This window comes from Balaenoptera musculus, chromosome 15 (genome assembly GCF_009873245.2).
Source record: "Balaenoptera musculus isolate JJ_BM4_2016_0621 chromosome 15, mBalMus1.pri.v3, whole genome shotgun sequence".
NCBI lineage: Eukaryota > Metazoa > Chordata > Mammalia > Artiodactyla > Balaenopteridae > Balaenoptera > Balaenoptera musculus.
In genome coordinates, this window is record NC_045799.1 from 40,845,068 (window position 1) to 40,865,739 (window position 20,672).

General features: G+C 36.4%; 2 protein-coding genes across 6 annotated transcripts in view; one reads left to right on the top strand and one right to left on the bottom strand.

Annotated features, from left to right (window-relative positions):
* The window catches only part of MACROD2 (mono-ADP ribosylhydrolase 2), a 1,985,747-nt gene that overhangs the window by 315,099 nt on the left and 1,649,976 nt on the right, over positions 1–20,672 (top strand). The window lies entirely within an intron of this gene.
* Positions 1,590–15,613, bottom strand: FLRT3 (fibronectin leucine rich transmembrane protein 3). 5 transcript variants are annotated; one of them, XM_036826996.1, is made up of 4 exons: positions 15,374–15,597; positions 7,004–7,205; positions 6,447–6,658; positions 1,590–5,431 (listed from the first exon to the last, which is right to left on the bottom strand). In XM_036826996.1, the coding sequence occupies exon 4, from the start codon at positions 5,386–5,388 to the stop codon at positions 3,439–3,441; it is 1,950 nt and encodes a 649-aa protein (XP_036682891.1). In that variant the 5' UTR covers positions 5,389–5,431; positions 6,447–6,658; positions 7,004–7,205; positions 15,374–15,597; the 3' UTR covers positions 1,590–3,438. The 5 variants fall into 5 exon arrangements, with proteins under 5 accessions (XP_036682891.1, XP_036682890.1, XP_036682892.1 ...); XM_036826995.1 differs by having other exon boundaries at positions 6,447–7,205; positions 15,374–15,613; XM_036826997.1 differs by lacking the exon at positions 6,447–6,658.

Below are 20,672 nucleotides of genomic sequence, written 5' to 3' on the forward strand. Positions count from 1 at the left end.
TTGTCTATACTGCAGTCACAGTATAACTTTCACTAGATTATTTGTTTAATGCCTTACAACCTCTAGACAGCACACTTCTTGAAGGCAAAGCTCCTACTGTTTTATAATATAGAAGCCACTCAGTAAAGGTCATTGGCTGTTGAGATTTTTTTGTAAAGAACTTTGAAGTTCTTAAGAAAGTGATTCATACCATGAGTTATTTTTTTTTGCTAATTTAATCAATAGTCCAAAAGCATAAAGTACAGTAGTTTTAATTCCAACACTATGCTAAATTAAGATTTGCTAATCATGCTAAGTAGGAGAAAGGAATTAGAATTGTAAATGCCACTACTGTTTTCAGGGGCAGATGAGCTAATCTTAAAGTGAATTCAGTGGTGGATTGGTTCCTTTTTAACACCCACACTTCAGGTGCTTTAAAGCACGTGGGTCTCTTTGGATTCCTCATGAAAACTGTCATGTTGGCATGTACCTATAAAATGTGCTTTACTCAGAAAATGTGGTTAGTAAAGCAGAGTTTTTTACTAGTTCCTTTGGCACGGGGGAATACTTTTAATAAATGGGCCTCACTGAAAGGACACAGTGTTGTTTTTAATAGGGAACGAGAGTGTAAGTGCAGTGATGTAATGCAGTTACAAGTGCCTGCATCCAAAAACAATTTTTGATTTTTGTCAAACATTCAGCAGGGGAGTGATTTTTCCCTCAATTTTTTTTGTAGCTTCCCCATTGTATTCTTGTTAAATGTATAAGCTGCATATTCAGGATTGAATTTTTTTTTTCCTACATTTTTCTTTGTTAGTACCTGATCAGTAAAAATTGTGAACATTTAGCTTGGGATAGATGTATATGTATCTATAATTAATTTAGTGTCCTTTAAGGTGGAGATTTGTGTTTTGTCATTTATTGAAAGTATATCTATATTTCAACAAAGTATTTGGATTTCATAGCAAGCCTAGGTAAAAGAATAAACTTTTACCCTCTCAGTGCTTTCTCTATTTGCTAGTGTAAAACATATTTCTGATTTATCCCAGGTAAAATAATTAAAATGCATGTATTAGAACACATAAAATTTTCTGTGCTCATGAAAGGTATACTAACTGGAAAATAGTCTTGGCTTTTGACTTTTTATAAACTCACAGGTTTATAGGGACTTTATGGAACCATCCAGCCATTTCCCTGACTTCTGGCAGAGCTTGTAGCTAAACTACTCAAAACCTCTGGAAGCAAAATCAAACTTCCTTCAGAAAATGTTCCCTGTATTCAATGTTAATCACATTTTCTTTACTAAGTTACCCCTAGAAAACAAATATCCTTAACAGGAAGTCAAAAGAGAAAGTGTTGAGAAACATTTGAAGATGGCAAATGAATAAATGAGGTTTCATAGGCAGTTGGAGATATTTGTTAGCAGAGTAGTAGAAGCAGCGATATGTAACAAACCACTGGGAACACATGGCTCACTTTGCTTGACCATAATAGTAGTAACTTGTATTTTGTTGAACATTGTACAGTTTCCAAGCACATTGTCTCATTTAATCCTCACAGCAACCCTGTGAGGTGGGTGGTATTAATAGCCCCATTGTATAGATAAGGAAACTAAGCTAAGGAGAGTAAATGGTTTGTTTTCACATACCTAGTAAGTGGTAAATCTGAGATATCAGATCCTCTGATGCCAACTCATACTACCAAAAAGCTATTTTAAAAAACATTAATTTTTTAAAAACCACCTTAAGGTATCAGCCAGGACAACGGCAGCAGTGTACAAAGACTGAAAGGTCACAAAACCGCTTCTGAAGTTTTCTGTAAGAGTATTCCTAAAGACTGTTAGGATATTTGTTTATGCATGAAACACTGAACCCTGTAAGTAAAATGATACACGAGCTCAAGATATTGCTATTTTTTTATTTGTAGCCAACATTTATTTTTATGCCTAGAAAAATACACGGGGGTACTTAGGACTAATGTGTTGGGCAGTTTGCTACTTTAGTGATAGTAACATAATCCCGAAAAAGCAAGCACGATTATTTTGTCCTTTTTTTTGTTTTATTCAGCAATAAGACCACAATTTTTCATATTTAAGGAAGTATGAAAAATTTGTCGAGTTTTAAAAGCTGAATACATGTAGCGTTGGATCAAGGCACATACAAGACTGGCCAAAGGGCGTACAATGCACTTTGGTTTTTTGTTGGGAAGAAAAAAAATCATGGCAACAGAAAAGTGATGAGGTTTTTAAACAAGTAATAGCTCACAATTCAGTAGGAAGCTGGAAAGAAATGTTACATTACAAGTTAATTATGTCATATCTCGAAAACTGTGACAGTAATGGGCAGTATTCTTGATCATTGTGAACGTAAATTGAACGTTTATGTACAGTGTTAAAATGTTTCACATAAACCAGATCTAAGTTTAATTTCTAGTATTTATTTTTCTTTTAAATTCTCATTTAAAGTACTACTTTCTCTTCATTGCTGAGGGGAATTGCTTCTGGTTATGCTACCTTTTTAATGTGCGTAAGGTTTTTTTTGACATCCTTTATGATAAAAACATCATAAACATGAACAATTGTGTTTTTAGAGTTGACTTTTCAAAAATCAGGATGGTATAGGCAAAACCAGAATGCAATTCTGAGATTTGTGTTCATTACGCTATGCGAGTCTAAGTTTTCATGTTTTCCTAAGTACAGATTTCCCCCTAAACTGGAAGCACGCTTACATTATTGTTTTTGTGAAGTCCTTTATTCTCAAAGCTTTGTTAACAATGGCATTAACAACAGCAGACTTCACACTCCTTTTATGCCAGCTGATGGATTCAGTTCAGAAGATATGTTTACTTTCTTAAGGATATCTAATTTGCTTAGGGTAAAAATGGAGTTATGCAGCAAGTCTGATATTGCCCATTACTTCACATATTTTGATTATTGAATACCACTGGAATACAAATTTAATAATTGGAACATTATTTCATAACTACCTTTTGAAATTTAATTTTTCTCATTCAGCCGGTTTTTTTTTTTTTTACATTTTATTAATACCAAAGTGAAAAATGGCCTGTGCTTATACTACAAGGATCTCATGTGAACGCAGTTCTGATTGTTCAACACAGCAAGAAAATTCACTTTCACAGTCAACAAGTCATCTTACTCAGTAGAACACAAAGTAAATGATTTATAACTTCAATATTTGCAAGGAAAATACAGTACAAATTACTAAAAAGTACTAAAATATAGAATTGTGTTCAGGCTTCTCCACTACATCAATCGCAGCAGTAACCTGAAATTTGAAACTTTTAATAAAAAGTTCTTAAATATAAATTATATGGCAAATGTACAGTACATTGCTTTTCTCAGTCTCTTTTTCCAGTGTTTTACAGTAGAACAGGGTTCCTACCATCACCTCCTTTAGGTTTAAAAAAACCGAAACACAGTATGCTGCGAGTCCTCCAGCATCATGAGTGTGAGTGATCTGAGTCTGGAATACCACTGTCTCTGTAGCTTCGGTTACTACTACTTTCACTGTGATTGTTTTTGTACAGATTCATTCCGTTAGGAGGAAATATGGTGTGTATTACAAATTCCTCCTTTGAGATGGGTTCATTGCTTATCGGTAACATCTGAAAAGAAGTCTCCCTGATTTCCAGGATGGAGTTGTCCTTCTTGGTGCCAGCTTCCGCATAGTCATCCTTTCTTCTCTTCCCTTTGCTGTATGCACAGTTCCTTGAGAAGAGTGATCCGTTCCTATGAACATACCAGCACACTAAAGCGAGAAGGGCGATGGTCACCAGGGCCACAGCCCCACCAATGATGGCAGCCAATGGTAAATTGGGGTTTTTGTAAGGTTCTTTCTCTTGCTCTCGATTAAGGGTGGTCGTAGGGTTGTACATTCGAAGGGGTGCGGTTTCAGTCTCAATACAAACAGGAGTTTCATCAAATAGGTAGAGGTTACTGGTTTCCATGGGAACCATGCAGACTCGATAGGGCGAATCAGGCTCCAGGGCTGTGACCAAGTATTCACTGCGTTCTCCTGTTACAATTGTTTCCGTTATAGATCCAAACGCTGGGCTGTGACCCAGTTTGAGCCAGCTGAGTCTTAAAGCAGTCATAGGTAGGACAAGTTTCCAAGAGATACGAATTGTGTCGGAGGTGACAGCTTTCACAGTAATGACAATTGTTTTTCTTGCTGGATTCCCCGTGGTTCGCTGATCCTTAGTGAATTTGGGGTTCTTCATGTCTGGTTGTTTGGTCACTGGAGCTGGCCACTGTCCTTGAGCAGGATGCACTGTGTTGGGTGTTGCAGTGGTTATCTGAATGGTGCTTACAAGTGCGCTGTCCTTACAATCAAACTGTTCCACATTGAGGTCCTTGATAGCCATTCCCCGAACCTTTTCAGGGGCTTGGCACATGAGCCCACGCACATTGACCTTCACAGGTAGTGATTGTAACCAGTCACGCACCCATTTCATCTTGCACCCACAATACCACGGATTGTTGCGAAGAATCAATTGGGTTATGTTGTCCAAATCATCAAAGATACCCTGAGGTAAATTACTTAGGTTGTTATTGGACATATCAAGTCGATACAGCTGCCTTAGATAAGAAAAAGCATTTGGGGGCACCCGATTGATATGGTTATCTTGAAGATAAAGCTTCCTCAGGTTTGTGCCTGGAAGGTTTACTGGTGCAGCAGTCAGGGAATTCCGTACCAGTGACAGTTCTGTTAAGTTGACTAGGTTGAAGAAAACTTTATCACCTAAACCGTGGTTGTTCAGCAGGTTTCCATCCAAAACCAGGCGTTTTAGGCTAGTGAGACCTTGAAGAGATGGTGATGAGATGGTGGATATACGATTATCATCCAAGCGGAGTTCTTCTATAGTCCTGGGCAAACCCCAGGGGATTGTGCTAAGATGATTACGGGACAGGAAAAGCAGCCGGAGATAGTTACTGTCTCGGAATGCCCCCTCTTCAATGCTAACAGCTGAGACGGAGTTATCATCTAAATGTAATTCTTCCAGATAGGGGATTTTTGAAAGTGAATCATAAGTGATAGTCCTTATATTATTTTCTTGCAGATGTAACTCTTTCACATACTTTGGTAGGTTGGTAGGAAATTCATCTAAACTGTTGTGATATAGGTATATTCTTTCTACTTTCAGCAAGTTTTTCAAATCTGAAGGAATCCCAGCATTATTTATTTGGTTGTTCTGAAGGTAGAGAGTTGTAGCATCCTCTGGTATTCCTGTTGGAATGGACGTCAGAAAGCGATCATTACAGTAAATGAAACCGGCATCACAGCGGCACACAGATGGACAGGATTTAGCCATAACTGACAGTGGTGCCACCTGGAGGAACAGCCCAATTTTAGCCCCGATGAGGAAGATGCTCCAGGCTGGGCTGATCATGGTCAGCAGTGTTGAGGTCTTTACACAAGGTAGTTTCAGAGCCCTAAAATGGAGTGAGTTTAAACAAAAAAAAAAGACAGAAAACCATCAGGCCAGCATATTTAAAATGGTATTCAAAATAGATGTGGAAACTGCAACATCTATAATCACTTTTATTAGTTAATTTTTTTTTTTTGCATGCTTAGGTTTTATTGCTAGCTAACAATGAACACAATCACATAATCTTTTTACCTTAAATGTTTCTGGTATTAAGAAGTATTATGTCCCAAATCTATCTGACTTTGAAATGTTAAATATAATTAGTTTTATTGAATATTCTAAAGCGTTTACATAATACTTTATATCAGTTTCATAGCCAGTCATTGACCAAGCTAGTCAGATGTCTAATTTTTTCTTAATATTCATAATGAATTGACACATATGAATATGATTTGTTATATTTAAAGATAATAATGTTACTGTTCTTAAGAATGAAAATTTTATATCTGCTTTCTATTAGGTAGACTGTACAAGTGTAGAAATGTGTAGTAAAAAAAAATCTATTCTCTTACTATTCAGGAATAGTTACACATCTCTTGAGATCCTGAATCCCAGTAAAGCCAAGTGTTTGCTTTGATTATTGATGTTATTTTTCTTTGATTATTAATATTAAATATGTGAGATAGGTATTTCTAGCAAGAAAATCAGAAGGAATCTTTTTCATTTACTTTAGGGAAGGAAAGACATACAGCTAATACATCTAGCTAATCTAAGTGGAAAATTCCATTTCATGTTAAACTAGCTCTTTCTTTTTCTCCCATTTTATTGTATGTTTTGTACTACATGGTTTAATGGCTTTATGAACATTTTTCATTACATTCTATCTCATAACATGTTTTCACAATGCATTTATCTTTCTTCAAGTTCTAATCTAAAATATTATTCAACATTCTCCATGGCTGGAGAATTATAGATTTGTACTGATCTATTGTGTAATAAAATTTCTTCAGCACCTTTAGGTATTAATTAGCCTTTATAATTTCAGGCATGAAAATAAAAGACTTTAATATTTTTCCTACCTTATTGAACGATGTGGGTAAATTTTGCGTGAGTGAAAATCCAATGCGCATATATTATTTTCCTGGTGAGGGGCTGGGACTTATAAGCTCTTGTTTAGTCCTTGGAAATATTCTTCACTGTTTATTCAAGTAATCCTATGCCGCACACACCTCCAGATCAGGCTTGCTGTTGTCAATGAACATTCCAGCTGCGGTTCAGCATGGTGGGCAAGCTTATTAAAGTGGGGACCAGAAACAATTCAGTTTCCTGTTACTATGTAGAACACATGGTTTCCTATGTATTTTTTTTTTTTCTTTCTTATAGAGTTTCTGTGTGAAGGTTCCTTTTGTGTAGCTTAATTCCCTTAGTGGAAACTGCTCTCTTTGAAATTCTTATTGGCTCTTCTGTGCAGTGTGGTCAGAGATAGTAACTTCAGATCCTCATGAAGAAAGCCATTCATGATGCTAAGACCTGTATAGTAATAGGTTTTTCAGGCAGTTACCCCCCACCTTTATTCCCATCCAGTATTATCCAAGTATAAACTTTGTACAGTAGCTACATCCTGAGGTGTGATTACCTGCTGTGAAATAGCTATTTCCAGCTTTTGCTTCTTGCTGCTTTCTCAGAATAGCTGGTGCAGTCACAGGTTATGAAAGAACAGGTATTCTTTCAAGAGGTAAAAAAACTTAATTCAAATATTCTTCATGGGAAAAAAAGGGAAGCATACTAGGTTTCCTTTATGTTTCTGTTCCTTGAAATACACTGGGTCTGAGCATCTCCTGTGAAAGTAAAATGTTTTAATGAACTATTAACAATGAATGTTAACACACTAGAGAAATTTCCTAGAAATTTAACTTCACTTCTTTCTTTAAGCAACACATCTTTCGTCATAGTAGTTGTTGCAAAGGGATAAGATGACCTCTTTGTCTTTTACTTCCCGTTTATATAAATAAAGTGGAAGCCAAAGTTGAGATTGTCACCAAACAGATAATTTCAACTGTTAACTGATTGTTCAACAAATCAGAAGCAAAGCTTCATTCAAGAGGCAGTAAGCCCCTTTCATGGATTTTGAATTCAGGTCAGGCCAATCTTTAAAAGTTCACTTTTAAATCTTAGATATAAAATGATAAAATGTTTAAAAAGAAGAAAACAAGTACACGTCAAAGAGGTGAACAAAGACATAACAAGGATTTTTGACAGAAATGCCATGGTAACGTTTTAGACATTTCTGAACATAGTTTTACAAAGTCATACAATCTACAATTTAAAGAGTTGAAAAGGGTTTGCTTTAGAAGCGTTTCTTTTGATTTGCTCAGTGCCCTGTTTAATTCTTCTTGCAGGCCTCAATTTTCCCAATTGCAGAACGTGGACACTATGACCTTCCTCCTTAGAGGTGTTTTTAAGGGCTAGTTGATGATCTTGAAACTCTAGTTACTCGGGTATTGTTGACCAAAAGGCAGCGTAGAAGTTCAAGTCATAGTATTTTTTTCAGGAGAATACAATTTTTAGCAAACTGAACTTGAGAAACTGTATTTGGGACAGAAAGGACGCTATTTCAATGTCTCCTTGTAATGACCATTAGGAAAGCATATCAAAAGCTGACAAGGCATTTCCCTCTAGGTTCAAACAGGAACATGCCAATTTCCAATGACTGTCTTTTTTCACTTCTGAAAGGGCTTAAGGCTTTACCAAAGAGACTCATGATTTTAATGATGACTGCTTTGTTCATTATCTAATATGCATGACGATTTTTGGGGGTGGACAGGGGAGGTGGGTAGGATCAGTATCTGTTACACAAGGTTACCCACTCAGGGGCTTTCTATACAAGTAGGGTTCATTAAGGTATCATGGAAATATTTGACCCTGAAAGTAGAAGCAATTTGCTTCTCCCCCGGTAATTACCTAGCATCCAACAAGGATAGCATCTGTTCCAGAATTCAAACAGTACTGAAAGTGACTGTTAAATAAGGCCAAAATTTGTGTTTCTGGTTCTCTTTGAAAGTTCGGTTTCTTTTAGTTTGTCACCAGATATCAACACTAATAGACTGCATTAACAGAAGGAAACTGAAAAAAAATTACAGATACATTTAATTTATTATTTAGGCAACTTGAAGTAAAAATAGCAGTTAGCAGAAGGATAAAGTAGTCTCTAGTGAATATTGCAAAGTGCCCATAAAGGAAAGTTTAAGTGATTTATTGTTTAATGTGAGGTTTTACAGTGATGCCTTTAGGGTTTTGCTCATTATTGTGGAATTTCAGTGGAGTATTTTCTTGAAAACTGTTGCTTTCTTGGTATGTGAAAATGGAAAAGCAAGCTGTGAAATTATAATTACAACGTTACTTTAAAAAGTATCTTCTGTAAATGTTTTCTAAGCTTGAAAATTATTCAACATATAAAGTAATTTGGTAAATTTAAGAAAAAATTTAAAGCAATTTAAAAAACAGTTACTTTTGTTGAACTGCATTAAAAACTAATCAAAACCATTATAAAAATCACAGGTGAGAAACTGCTTAAAATGTTGCCAATAGCTGGCCATTTCTCATACACCAGGACATACTCTAAAGTTGAAAAGATTAATCTGACGAATGGGAATTTAAAAATTGTTGGTCAGCCTAGAGTATGTGCAAGGTGATGATCATAATGATAACCAGAGCTAAAGCTTGTAGCTGAGCTGTAAGTATTTCACCAATTCAAGCTCCAAGAATATGTATTGATTTTCACATTGTTAACCCAGAGAAAGAAAAAATATTCTAAATTGGTGTGAAAAGAAGGAAGATTAATTTATTTTTCTGTTTTACATTTGTGAAACTGCTTCCTCTGCTCTATTTGATATGCAAACTCACATTGCCATTAATACAATAGTGGTAATAATGTGGGATTAACAGAAAGCCTGAAATCTCATTAAATTCTTGGAAAATGCCATTCTTTTCTCCCCAGATTGCATTAAAACAAAAGGCAAAAATATAAAGCATGTTTCTCTGGAGAGAAGGATACTCTTTGAAAAATGAAGCTTCCTTCACAAGTTCTTACTCCCTTTACTTAAGCTCAAACAGTTCAATGCATGCTTGACTGTGTTTTATATCTTATATTTTATATCTTCTCCTGACCTTTTATATTTAAAAACTATAGTGCTAAAGAGTTTTGTTTTATTTTACGTATTAGAGGCTGTAATGGTCTCTCCATCTAAAATAAGTGATCCTACCCCCATGCTTAGACTTCCCTCTTTCTGAACTGGCTCTACATATTCACGCACATAAAGACATTGTAGTTGAATGTGACTGATGAAAAGAAAAATGATCCCCACTGGCATGGACACTGTGGCCTGGTTTCCACAACATCGACTTCAGAGCCTTTATGTCTGCATAGGCTTGAAAGAGGCCATTACTTCTGAACAAAAAGGAATCGATCTTTTAGAAAAATATTGTTAATGGGGTAACTTGGGGGAAAACATAAATGGAACCCTGGTTATTTAAAGGAATGCTTAAAATTTTTTTAAAATTGTTATCATTGCTTCAGTATATATCATGTAGAACTGTAGCAAAAAGAAGAAAAACATAATCGCCTCACTGGTAAATCAGATTTTTAATATGGATTTTCCTATTCAGTTTATCTTTATAAATAAAAATTGTGGATTTTTAAAAATGCATTTATAATGTAATCACGTTTGCAAGAAGCCTCCAGTTGATTTCCATGATACACTTAAAAGAATGTAAATAGATAAAGATGCTATCATTTTGAGATAGTTTAAGAAAACTAACATAATTGAAGAAGTTGTATCTGAATAGAAAACTGGTATTTAAATAAAGTCAAGAACTTGAGGCAATCTACATGTTTATATGATTCCTTCTTTGCTACTACAGTATTTTGGAGGTGGGAATGTTTGAGATGACAAGGTATTTCTCATGTTTTGATCACTTAGATTAAGATTGTATGTTGATAGTGCTAACTTCCTAAATCCTTTATTTGCTCCCTTTGATTTAAATTGACTTTGATTTGAAATCATTGCTCATTTAAAAAAAATCTTAAATCGAGTATAGAGTTTTGAGATTTTCATTTCTTTTTAATGCTTTGCCTTACATCAGGGTCTCTTAACTCTCTGGGAAACTTTTAAAAATATTAAATCTAAAAGTAGAAAGGCATGTAGAACTCTTAATCGAAGTTAATTGCATTATTATTTTGAGTAAAACCTTGAGATTGAAGAAAATATATGCTTACTCAAATTTATCCAAGTCTGTTAATACTTCTAGGTAAACTGGAATTTATACAATCATAATTTGGAGTATTAGGAAAGTAATTTATTAATTATTTTTTATTCATTGCTGCTAGAAGGCTCAAAAAAATGATCAACCTATGAATGCTAAGTCTTTGTAACGACAAATGGTATTTCAAATAAACTACGTGTATGGTTAAACTGAAAAACTGGAGTATGTCAGGTTAGTTGATGGTGACAGCAAAATGCTTTCTAAGCAGCCTGTCTGGTAGTTAAATTTTCCACGATCATCAGATTTCAGGAAAGTTCCAATTCTTTTGTTTAATGCCAGGCAAGCAGAAGGACCTCTAACTCTCCTCTTGAGAGTCATGAAGTCTAAAGGGAGAGGCAGAGAAGCAAGTGTGCCTTTTCTTACGTAGTTTTATCCAGACTGTTTTCTGGCCTGTAAGGTTTGTTTCGTTTATGCAAATAGGGGATGAAAGTTCCAAAGTAAAGTATTTCTACTTTCTCCTTTTATGTTACTGGTTCTTGCCCCCAATAGGTTTGTGATAAATGAATCTAATTCTGCTTCATTTGTTGTGGCTTATAAAGTTAAACTGAGCATCCTTAAAACAAAAAGGCAAACTGGGATGTTATCTTTCATCATAGTGAAGGCTGCTTCCTTTATGATATTAAGCCAGACTAAATGAGTTAGAAAACCATGGCTTATAAGAATGAATAAGATATTAATTTAGAGGTTGGTAAAGGTGAGCAGTAGAGAGCTTGGGGCAGGGGACAAGCTTTAAGTTTGCATTGACTTTTAAGCAATTGCAATTAAAACTATGCTTATCTTTGTTAAACCGCAAACATTTTCCCACTGCAAACTTGAAATGCCTTTTTCAGTGTTGTGAGTACAATTTGGTTGATATGCTTTAAATTTCTAATATTCAAGTTTCCATACTCTAGTAGAACAAATATTTGGGTCTACTGTGTGCCAAGCACTGAGCTGGATGATAACATCCCTAATCATAAAAAACACCTTGTTTTTTTCATGTCAGAGTTGAGTATTGTTGATTTAAACCAAATGAAGAGGAAGAAAATCATCAACACATAGACTGATCAATCCACAGTCCAGTGGCACACTTTAAAAATGGTGTTTAACCAAATGTGGTCTCTGGGTTTTCTTTTCAAAGTTGCCACGGTAACTTGTGCACGTGAAAAGTGAAAGAATAAAGAACAAAAGCTGTCATTGTCTCATCAAGAGAGAGCAATTTCTCCTTTCTCTCATTTAAGCAGACGAATACCTGGAGAGAGCTTTTTATACATTCCTGACACTTGATTTGGGGGCTAGGAAAGAGATTATGCATATGTTAAACAAATGCAACTTTAAGCTGCTGCTTAGATTACATTTCGTTCTTTTTTACTTAAAATCTGTTTTCTCTGGTCTTCTTGTCAACAGACAAGTCAAAGTCCTGAAACCTGCTCTCCTATGCAACATAAACATGGCTTTCAGACTGTTTTTTAGTGTGATGTTTTACCAAATTTAGCGATGTTGATCTGCATTCTGAAACTGGAAAATGCTTTCTGAAATGTATATTCCTATTTCGGTTCTTAAGCGGCAGAAGGCTTTTTCCAGAAGACATTTACAAACCATCTCTTTGATGGAAATTTGTTGACTTGTGATAAGTTTTTGAAATGGTGGAATGTTAGAAAGAGTCGAGAAAAGGCCCTTTTTATGCTCTGAAGAGAAAAATGCACTTTGGAGAATTAATATTGCTCAGAGATTTACTGTAGAGTTTTTGCCCGCTGGGGGGTGGTACACTCTACCAGAACCCTGCTTTCAGAAGCCCTAGGTCAGATGTTGGCTGCTGCCAGCCAGTTTTCCTCTGGTTTAATTACAACAAAGCCTCCCGTTGAGAAGAACAGTAAAGGCCTCTGGGGCAAAAGGTGGGGGTGGGAGGCAAGGGGGACTGAGGAGAAAAGGAGGGAAGAAGTTACAGGCTTTGAAAAATTTACTGAATCTTATTTCCCTCGTTGACTTCATTTATAGTGGTCTTCATTTGACCGTCAACAATTATTTATAATACTATTAAAATAAACTGGTTGAATAAAAGAATATTTAAGGGGGTTTAATCAAAAATTTTACGTTAGTCTTGGATCTTGGCATTAAACACATTCTTTGTTATGTAGCCCACCCACCTTAAAAATAGGGGGAAAAGTTAAGATCCACTGAAATGGCAGTTTTAAATCAATTTTTTTTTTTCTAATGACCAGATTTAATTTAATATTGGTATGAACATTTGGCATATCAAGAATAAAAGCATAAAGAAACATTCATATAACATTAATACAAGGCAAGTTCTCTGCTACTGATTTTTGTAGGGTTTAAAATTGTTCAAAATAATCCAGAAAGAGGAGGAAGCCCTAGTGTGTGTGGCCAAGAAAAGCAGAGACAAATCTCTCTGCAGTGCACTTGCATGTTTAAAGATGATAATTGTATTTTTCATCTGGAGACACTGAGTGTTCATTAGGGTCTTGTGTCCCTAGGCAGGAGGTGCTGAATGTAATTGGAGTTTCTATTTGATTGGGCAATATAGTCTAGAGAAGAAACTGGGGTAAAGATAATTAATAGCTTGCTAACAAAGTCTGACAGCCACAAGATTTCAACCAAATTTATTTCACACCGCTTCATTTAGCTCTGAAAAAGTTTTGATGGAATTGGAGGCTCCTTAATTAACACTTGAAAGCAAAAGAAACATACCTTCTATTTTACTGCCATATTCAGTTATGACAAATTTTCTTACTGTTTTTCTTCTTTTTGTAAAAACTTTACTTGCTGCCCAGTTATATATTCCACAAACGTTAATGTTTAGGAAGTGTTTAATTGGGCATTTTGAACCTAACCATAATTGAGTTAAAATGGGGGAGGGGGGGATGAAAAGCCCAATTAATAACTGATAGTATTATACAGCCTAATTAATAACTGATAGTATTATACAGTATTATACACAATATTATGAATTCACTATGTTTATTCATTCAATAATATCTTTTCTGATCCTTGGACTAGATATATTTTTGGCAGTGCTCTATTTAAAAAAGAAATTAGATGTGCTTTTCCTACTTAAATACATGCAATCATGTTTTTGTAACGCTGTTTTTTATTTCAGGCTAATATATGTATGTGTTTGTGTATGTGTGTGTATATGTTGTGTATACACACACATATATCTGCAAACTAAGTGGCATATCTCTGATTTAATCTTCTTATAGATTAAAACCTGGCATATTATTATTAATATTGGTAGTAGCGGTAATATTAATATTTTGTAGTACTTTTAAAAGGTTCATTTCTTTCTTTACTCATTTCAAGAGAGATGGGTATCTGTCATCTGTCACTTTGGGGCAGGCATAAGTGGTCCTATCTGAAAACAGACAAATTCATTCTTTATGTTTATGCTGGTCAGGATATTCCTACGTGGTCGGGGATAAATGAAAGGCATTGCTACAGCTGAAGCACTTTTCTAGTGGCTTTATTCATGTTTCCTGCTATAATGAAGGAACATATGTGTGCATTTTAGAGCAGATAGATTTATTAAGAAAATTTAAAATAGTTAATTGTTAAAACCATTGGAGAATTTGGTTCCATGATTGGCACATAGCAAGGCTTTTAAAAAATCTTTTAAATTCTCAATAAATAAATAACAGTCAAACCCCCAGATGTTGAGAAAATATAGGCCTGTTGTACTTTTTACCTCTGTGCGACCATTTTGTTTCAGATCTAATTCACTGAAAAAAAATTTTCTTGAGAAGATACATTTAACTACTTTTGGAAAGCTTTGTTGTATAAAAATATTTCTTTCAATATAAGATTTTCCCATTATAAGTTGCAAGTGAATGGATACTCTGCATATCCCACTTGATGAGGGCTCTACTCATTTTTTACCCCCTGCCACACTGAAATCCCTGCATACATCAGGCTTAACTTCCAGGCTGAGCTTTGTTAGTTTTTCTGAGTAGACTTTGCCAATTACTATGCTAGTCACATACTACATTTGCCCAAGCAATGGATTTTGGCGTTCTTCTGGAGAGGGGATATGGTTTGTAAGAGGGTCTCCCCCTCCTCTGAGTTGAATTCACTAGTTGAGATTTGCAAGCCTGAAATGCTTGAAGCAGCTCTGGCAGGATAGCAGTGCAAGCTTTAAAATCTAGGTGTAGCTGTTAATCCTTCCAGAGGCACATAAGTCTCCAGGAGTAGCTGGGCTAGCTGTGAGCAAGATGTATGCTTTTCATGTACTGCGTACTCATGGGCTGAGGGATTATTGATTTTCTTTCACAGTTGTAAAAGCAGCAATTGGTGATCATACCACACATACAGTACACACCAAGTTAGCAAGACCTTTCGCTTTCCTCTCTGTGAAAAAATCTGCCTCGTGTTCCTTAACATATAACATTTAACTTTCCAACTTAATGTTTTCTATAAGGCTCTTTTCAAATAGCAATGACACGAGACAGAAAATAGCCATTTAATCATTCGTTTTTTTTTAATGAAAGAAAGGTTTCAAGAAACTTCTTGCATTTGGCTGTAACAGTCCAATTTTTCCTTGCTGGCTTGCACGCACGTACATTGCTCGTCCTGGTGACAGAGCAAACGTTCGTATTTGGATGCCTCATGATACCAAGTCATTTCTTTCTAGAGAGTAAAACCAAGCAAACTTTCTGGGACAATCATAAGGAAAAACATGGGAAACACTTACCGGGAAGGCGAGAAAAAGCAATCCCATATGTTCTGCCGCTCTAGCTGTAATTCCACTGCCCGGGACTTGGAGTAATAACCCTCCCCCTCTGCCCAGCTCGGCGTCCAGTCCACACAAAGCCAACGGCAGCTGCAGGCTGAGCTGGTCCTGTTCGGATCACGCCTCCACTGAGGAGCCAGCAAGGGACAGCATTCCAGTTTACTGCACAGCCCACCTCCAAGTCTGAAGTTAAAGCTTCACCTCGCAGTGGTTGAAAAAGGGGGTGATGTCATAGATGGGCAGGACTTCGCCAAGCTCTCGTTCAGTGAGGTAACTGGGTGATCAGACAGATGAGCTTTGCCATCGCTAGAGGGAGTGAGAGCAGCCAGAATGAGGCGCTCAGCCTGCCAAGGCCAGGATGCCATTCGGTTGGTAGGCAGCCCTTTGGAATCACAACCTTTTCTGAAGTTTACTACAACAGGGGAGTGGTAGCAAGCTTATAAAAAATACAAGACTGTTAGAAGGCTCTTTATAAGATTACAATAGAAAGACACTGGTTCTTTTTATTTTTAAGCCATCTGTATTAAAAAGAAGTTAAGCAAAATCATATTATTTTCATTTTTGACTAGTTACAATAATGTTATAATTGTGAAGGCTAGTAACCCCAGCAGTGAATATTTATTTGAGAAATGAACAGAAAGCAGGTTCAAATAAGTAACTGATTTATTTAAGGGAAGGGAACAGGAATGCCAAAAGGTTAAAAAAAAGAAAGGTAACCAGTTCTTTTTCCTGGAGGTAATAAGTTATTGTTTTATATGTATTTGTTTTAAGAAGTGAAAGTATTTTTCATATACTCCCACTATTTGTCCATCTTCTTTAGAACCTAGTAGATAGTAGGTTTTTCATATTTAAGGCATCCTCCCTAAAATAAAAAGTTTTTGAAAAATTAAATAGAGTATTTTCCTTTCTGATACGTTTTTGCTCTGAACGTGAGTTAAGATACAAACATCTTAAGGAGAAAGAAACTGTTCAGGGGTAGTTTTGCTTGTATTTAAATTATTGTATTTTAATTTATGTATATGAATAAACACTGGACAGTGGAAGACATAGACATTTATAATGTCTGTGTCTAATTAGCAGAATTATAGACTTTATTTTCAATTATGATTTTCATAGACTGGTTTCTGCTATTCGGTCAACAGTTGCTTTAGGCTCATAAGTTTTCCACTAAGTGCGTTTCACTCTTTAATATTATTGGGAAGAATTTTGCTTTTATATTTACCTGGAGGGCAGTTTCCTTAAACTAATGTTATTTGTTTTATTCTTAGAGGTTCACAGCATTCTCCTTTGTGCTTTTAAGAAGTTTCTGAGTGTTTGTTTCTGAAGGAGGCCAGCTAATTGTCTTTCCCAGGAGTATTTGATTATGGTCTCTTCATTAGCTTCATTTAGTTTATCTATTTACATGCTTCTTTGATAGCAGTTTGACCTTCTGAGTTCCTCTCCAAGAATGAATGATAGCACAGTAGAAGGTGAACTCTTGATAAGAGGTATATTGACCCCTATTGTTCTATGGTTGCACTTTTATTGGCCTCTGAGGGTGGACCCATTAAATACAGGAGTCTTAGAATTCTAATGTCTGTTAAAAAGCCAACTTCTTAGAAATGTTAGGTAGCAAAAGTTGAACTGAGATGCAGCCGCTGGAGTTTTGGAGGAAAGGGAGGTGGGACGAACAGGTAATCCCTCAGTTAAAGGGTGGATTTTCTTCCTGTTACTGCAAAATAAACACATGGATTAAATTGTTTTATGAAAGAATTCTTTCTAGAAGCTATTTTCAGTTGGGAGTTGATTATATTTAAAAAGAACTTTTTGCCTGGCCAAATTCCTATGGGCTTATATCAATATTTAATCAGTTTTGTCTCCATTCAGGCAGACCTTAAACAGAAAAGAACGATAAATGGACAATTTTGGTTATCAGTATCTAAAAGAAGGTATATCGGCCCGGGAGTTAGGAGTTCTGAGGTTTCCATTCCCTAGCCTGCCATGACTTCATATTATCTGCTCTGGGGTTTGATTTCACCACATGGCAAATAAAGGCAGCAGGAATTTATTGAATGTCAATTATGTATTGTTGCTTTCTTTCTTTCTTTTTTTTTTTTTTTAAGTTGTGGATTAAAATGTAGAAGAAAGCAAGAGATTATGAAAAATGTGATCTGTACTAGAGGTGCTAACTTTGGAGGCAAACTCTTGAGATAGCTCCTATCAGCCCACCCTGTCCAAAATATATACTCTTTTGCTGCTTCCATTTGTTTTTGTTTTTGTTCTTGTTTTTACTTCTTGCTCTTATCAGCTGTCTGAAATTCTGCCAGTTGGAGGCGAACTTATAATAATATGTACGTTTTTTTGCAATAAAATGGACCACCTCTGAAAAGATTGAGTTACCCTGAGTTAATTCAGATTGCTTTCCTCCTTTGTTACCTAAGGGAGATTACCTACAATAAGGGGATGGCTGTCCTGGTAGGGGGGGAAGGAAGGCAGACAGTTTTCAGTGAGAAGCCCTTTGGGCTGTGATAAGAATGGGGGACCTGATTCTTACAGCAGAGAGAACTCAGCTCTGAGTGGAGGAACCCACCTGTGTAGACTAATGTTTAAGAGCATGTCCTTCACAGTCTAGCATACCTGGGGTCCATCTTGGCTTTGCCACATGACTGTAGACAAATTACTAAATATTTCTGAAATTGTTAGCTCAGTACCTGACTCATAGTAAGTCCCAAAGGAATGGTAACTGCCTCTATTAAGATGAGGGCATCTGAGCACTTGAAAAAAGGAGACATTAAGAAGTGGTAGAAGAATGCACAAAGGGAGGTCAGAGAGGACCAATGACAGATTTTTTTCACACTCTTGTTGTTCAATAGCCAGGAAATGAGGGAGGAGGTAGGCAAATAGGATATTTTCTTGTTGAGTTTTTTTTTTTTTTCTGTTGTCTTCATGCATTTCATGGTCCCATGTTCTCAGGATTTAGAACTTAGTTGAGTTCTAGTAGATGTTTTGGATTGAAAAGGCATTTGTCCTTTTTTTGCATTTTGCTCTGTTTTGTGGGCTAGCCTGTGAATCTAACACTGTACATGAGAAAATGCATTTCAGAGGGTAAAGAACTGGCCGGAAAATGAACTCCACTAGCATATTCCAATTTTAAAACTCTTAAGACTATCTAAACTGGCCATATCGAAGAACTTTGTGTTTTTCTGCTTTTGTGAGAGGGTAAGAGACGCTCGCTCCCTGATGGAGGACAGGGGAGGTTGGATTTGGAATCAGGTTTCCCAGGCTCTACTATTTACTTGTGTATCCAAGTGAAAACAACAACCACCACTAAACCTCTTTTATAAACAACTCCCAGCTGAAATGGAACAATTTAAATCAGGCCTTCCAACCTGCCTAAACGTAAGCTTCCTCATTCACTCATTCATTGTACACAAATTTGTTAAACTTCCCTGTAAAAGAAGCTAGTAGGACTAGATGACCCCCAGACCACCTCCAACTATGATACTGGAAATTTAATCTTAGAAAGTATTAAAGTTCTCTTAGGTTTTAGAAAGAAACATCCTTGATGATTTTTCTTCCCCTCACGACTCTTCCTGAGAATAAAGTCTTCAAAGTTGTCTGAAAAACAAACCAACCAACAAAATCAGCTCAGGCTTTTGGTATATTAAATGCCTTGGGCTTATTATCAGTTGAGAATTTTTTGGTTGCAAGTGATTGAAAGCTCAAGCCTTACTAACTAATCAACAATTGGAAATCTATTGGTTCATGTAACTGAGAAGTTCAAATGTATGGTCTGGCTGGCTTCAGGTAAAGCTTGATACAGTGGCTTAAAGTATGTCAACAAGAAAACAGTTTCTCTCTGGCTCTGGCTTTTCCAGTGTTGGCAAAGGAGTGTTGGCAAAGGAGTGTTAGATCATGTACAACCGATCCTTGGCAGCTCCAGGCTTTTCCCTTACGCAGTGACAGTTCCATGTATCACATTCCCATATTGCAGTGTTCAGAGGAAGAGAGGTCACCTCCAGAAGCTCCTACACATGCACAGATGTATGATTCACTCTCATTTGTTTAATCTTGATCACATGCTCATTCCTGAACCTATTACAGGAAGATGGGGGGATATATTGGTGAGCTTAAGCCCCCTGTAAGAGCTGTAGGTAGGGTCAACCCCACTCAGACACACGGCTGAGAATGGAGGCCAGGGTATGATCCGAAGGATAATTGGACACTGTTAGTTTGAGAAGGAAGGAACGGATGCTGGAGATTAGCTCATTTTTAGAGGACTTGGCATGCTGAAACTTGGGCATGTTTTATAAATTTATAAACTTGAAGCTGCTCTTTTTATTTTCTTTCTTTTATTTTTTTTTTAAGCCAAAGTTTTGTTTAACTTGCCAAAACATCTTTAAAAGATTTTTCTATTTGTAGACCCTCTCAAGTCTAGCCCAGTTTTTTCTGTCAACAGGTAGTGATGCAAGTTAGGGCACATCAGTACTACATCTTAATGTGAACCTCTGGGATGTTAATAAAATATATAGAGAGTGCATATTCAGCTATCTGTAATTCTGTGAAGTCAGGCCAGATGCTTAATGCACCAGTTAGAAACTGTACCACATCTTTCTGGACAATTCCAAAGGGTGTTGGAGAAATAATTAGATTATAGCAGGTCACGGATGCCTTAGAATACTGAATGGTTTTAAAAATGCTATATTAAACTGCTCTTCTGTTCTGATATTTGCCTTTTATTAGTCAACACTTAAAATGTACCTAAAAATAATCACATATCCCTGTTAAGTGTATTTCCAAAACATACTGCACTGGAGTGAGATCTGTCATTACAGGACTTGAAACAGAAATCAAAGAGAAAAACCAGGTGGTTATTTCCCTGCCTGCTTGTCTGCCCACCCTCTGATACACCCTTATTTTCCCCAACATCCAAGTTAGACTCTTATTACACTTTCGGGATTGGGATAAAGATGATTTTTTTAAAACGGAGAAAAAAGCACCCCTTTGGCCTCCCAGGAAAGAGAGGAGAAATTGTGGTTCAGAACAGGTTAGTACCTGGCCACAGGTGATGGGCTGAGACAGCTGCCTAGTGCAAAATGGAAAGCCTGCTGATCCCTGCTTTCTTCCCTTTTCTGTGCTTTCATGTCTGGCCATGCAGACGATGCACGATCCAACTCCAGCTGATGTAGGCTGTGTCCTTGACCCCTTCCCACTCCCTAATGCCCTGTCGCCCCTCTCACTTTGTTTTAAAATGCAAAAAGAGACTTTTTAAATGGACCTT

Coding starts and splice junctions, on each gene's coding strand:
- FLRT3 (XM_036826995.1), bottom strand. CDS start 5,388: ATGATCAGCCCAGCCTGGAGCATCTTCCTCATCGGGGCTAAAATTGGG.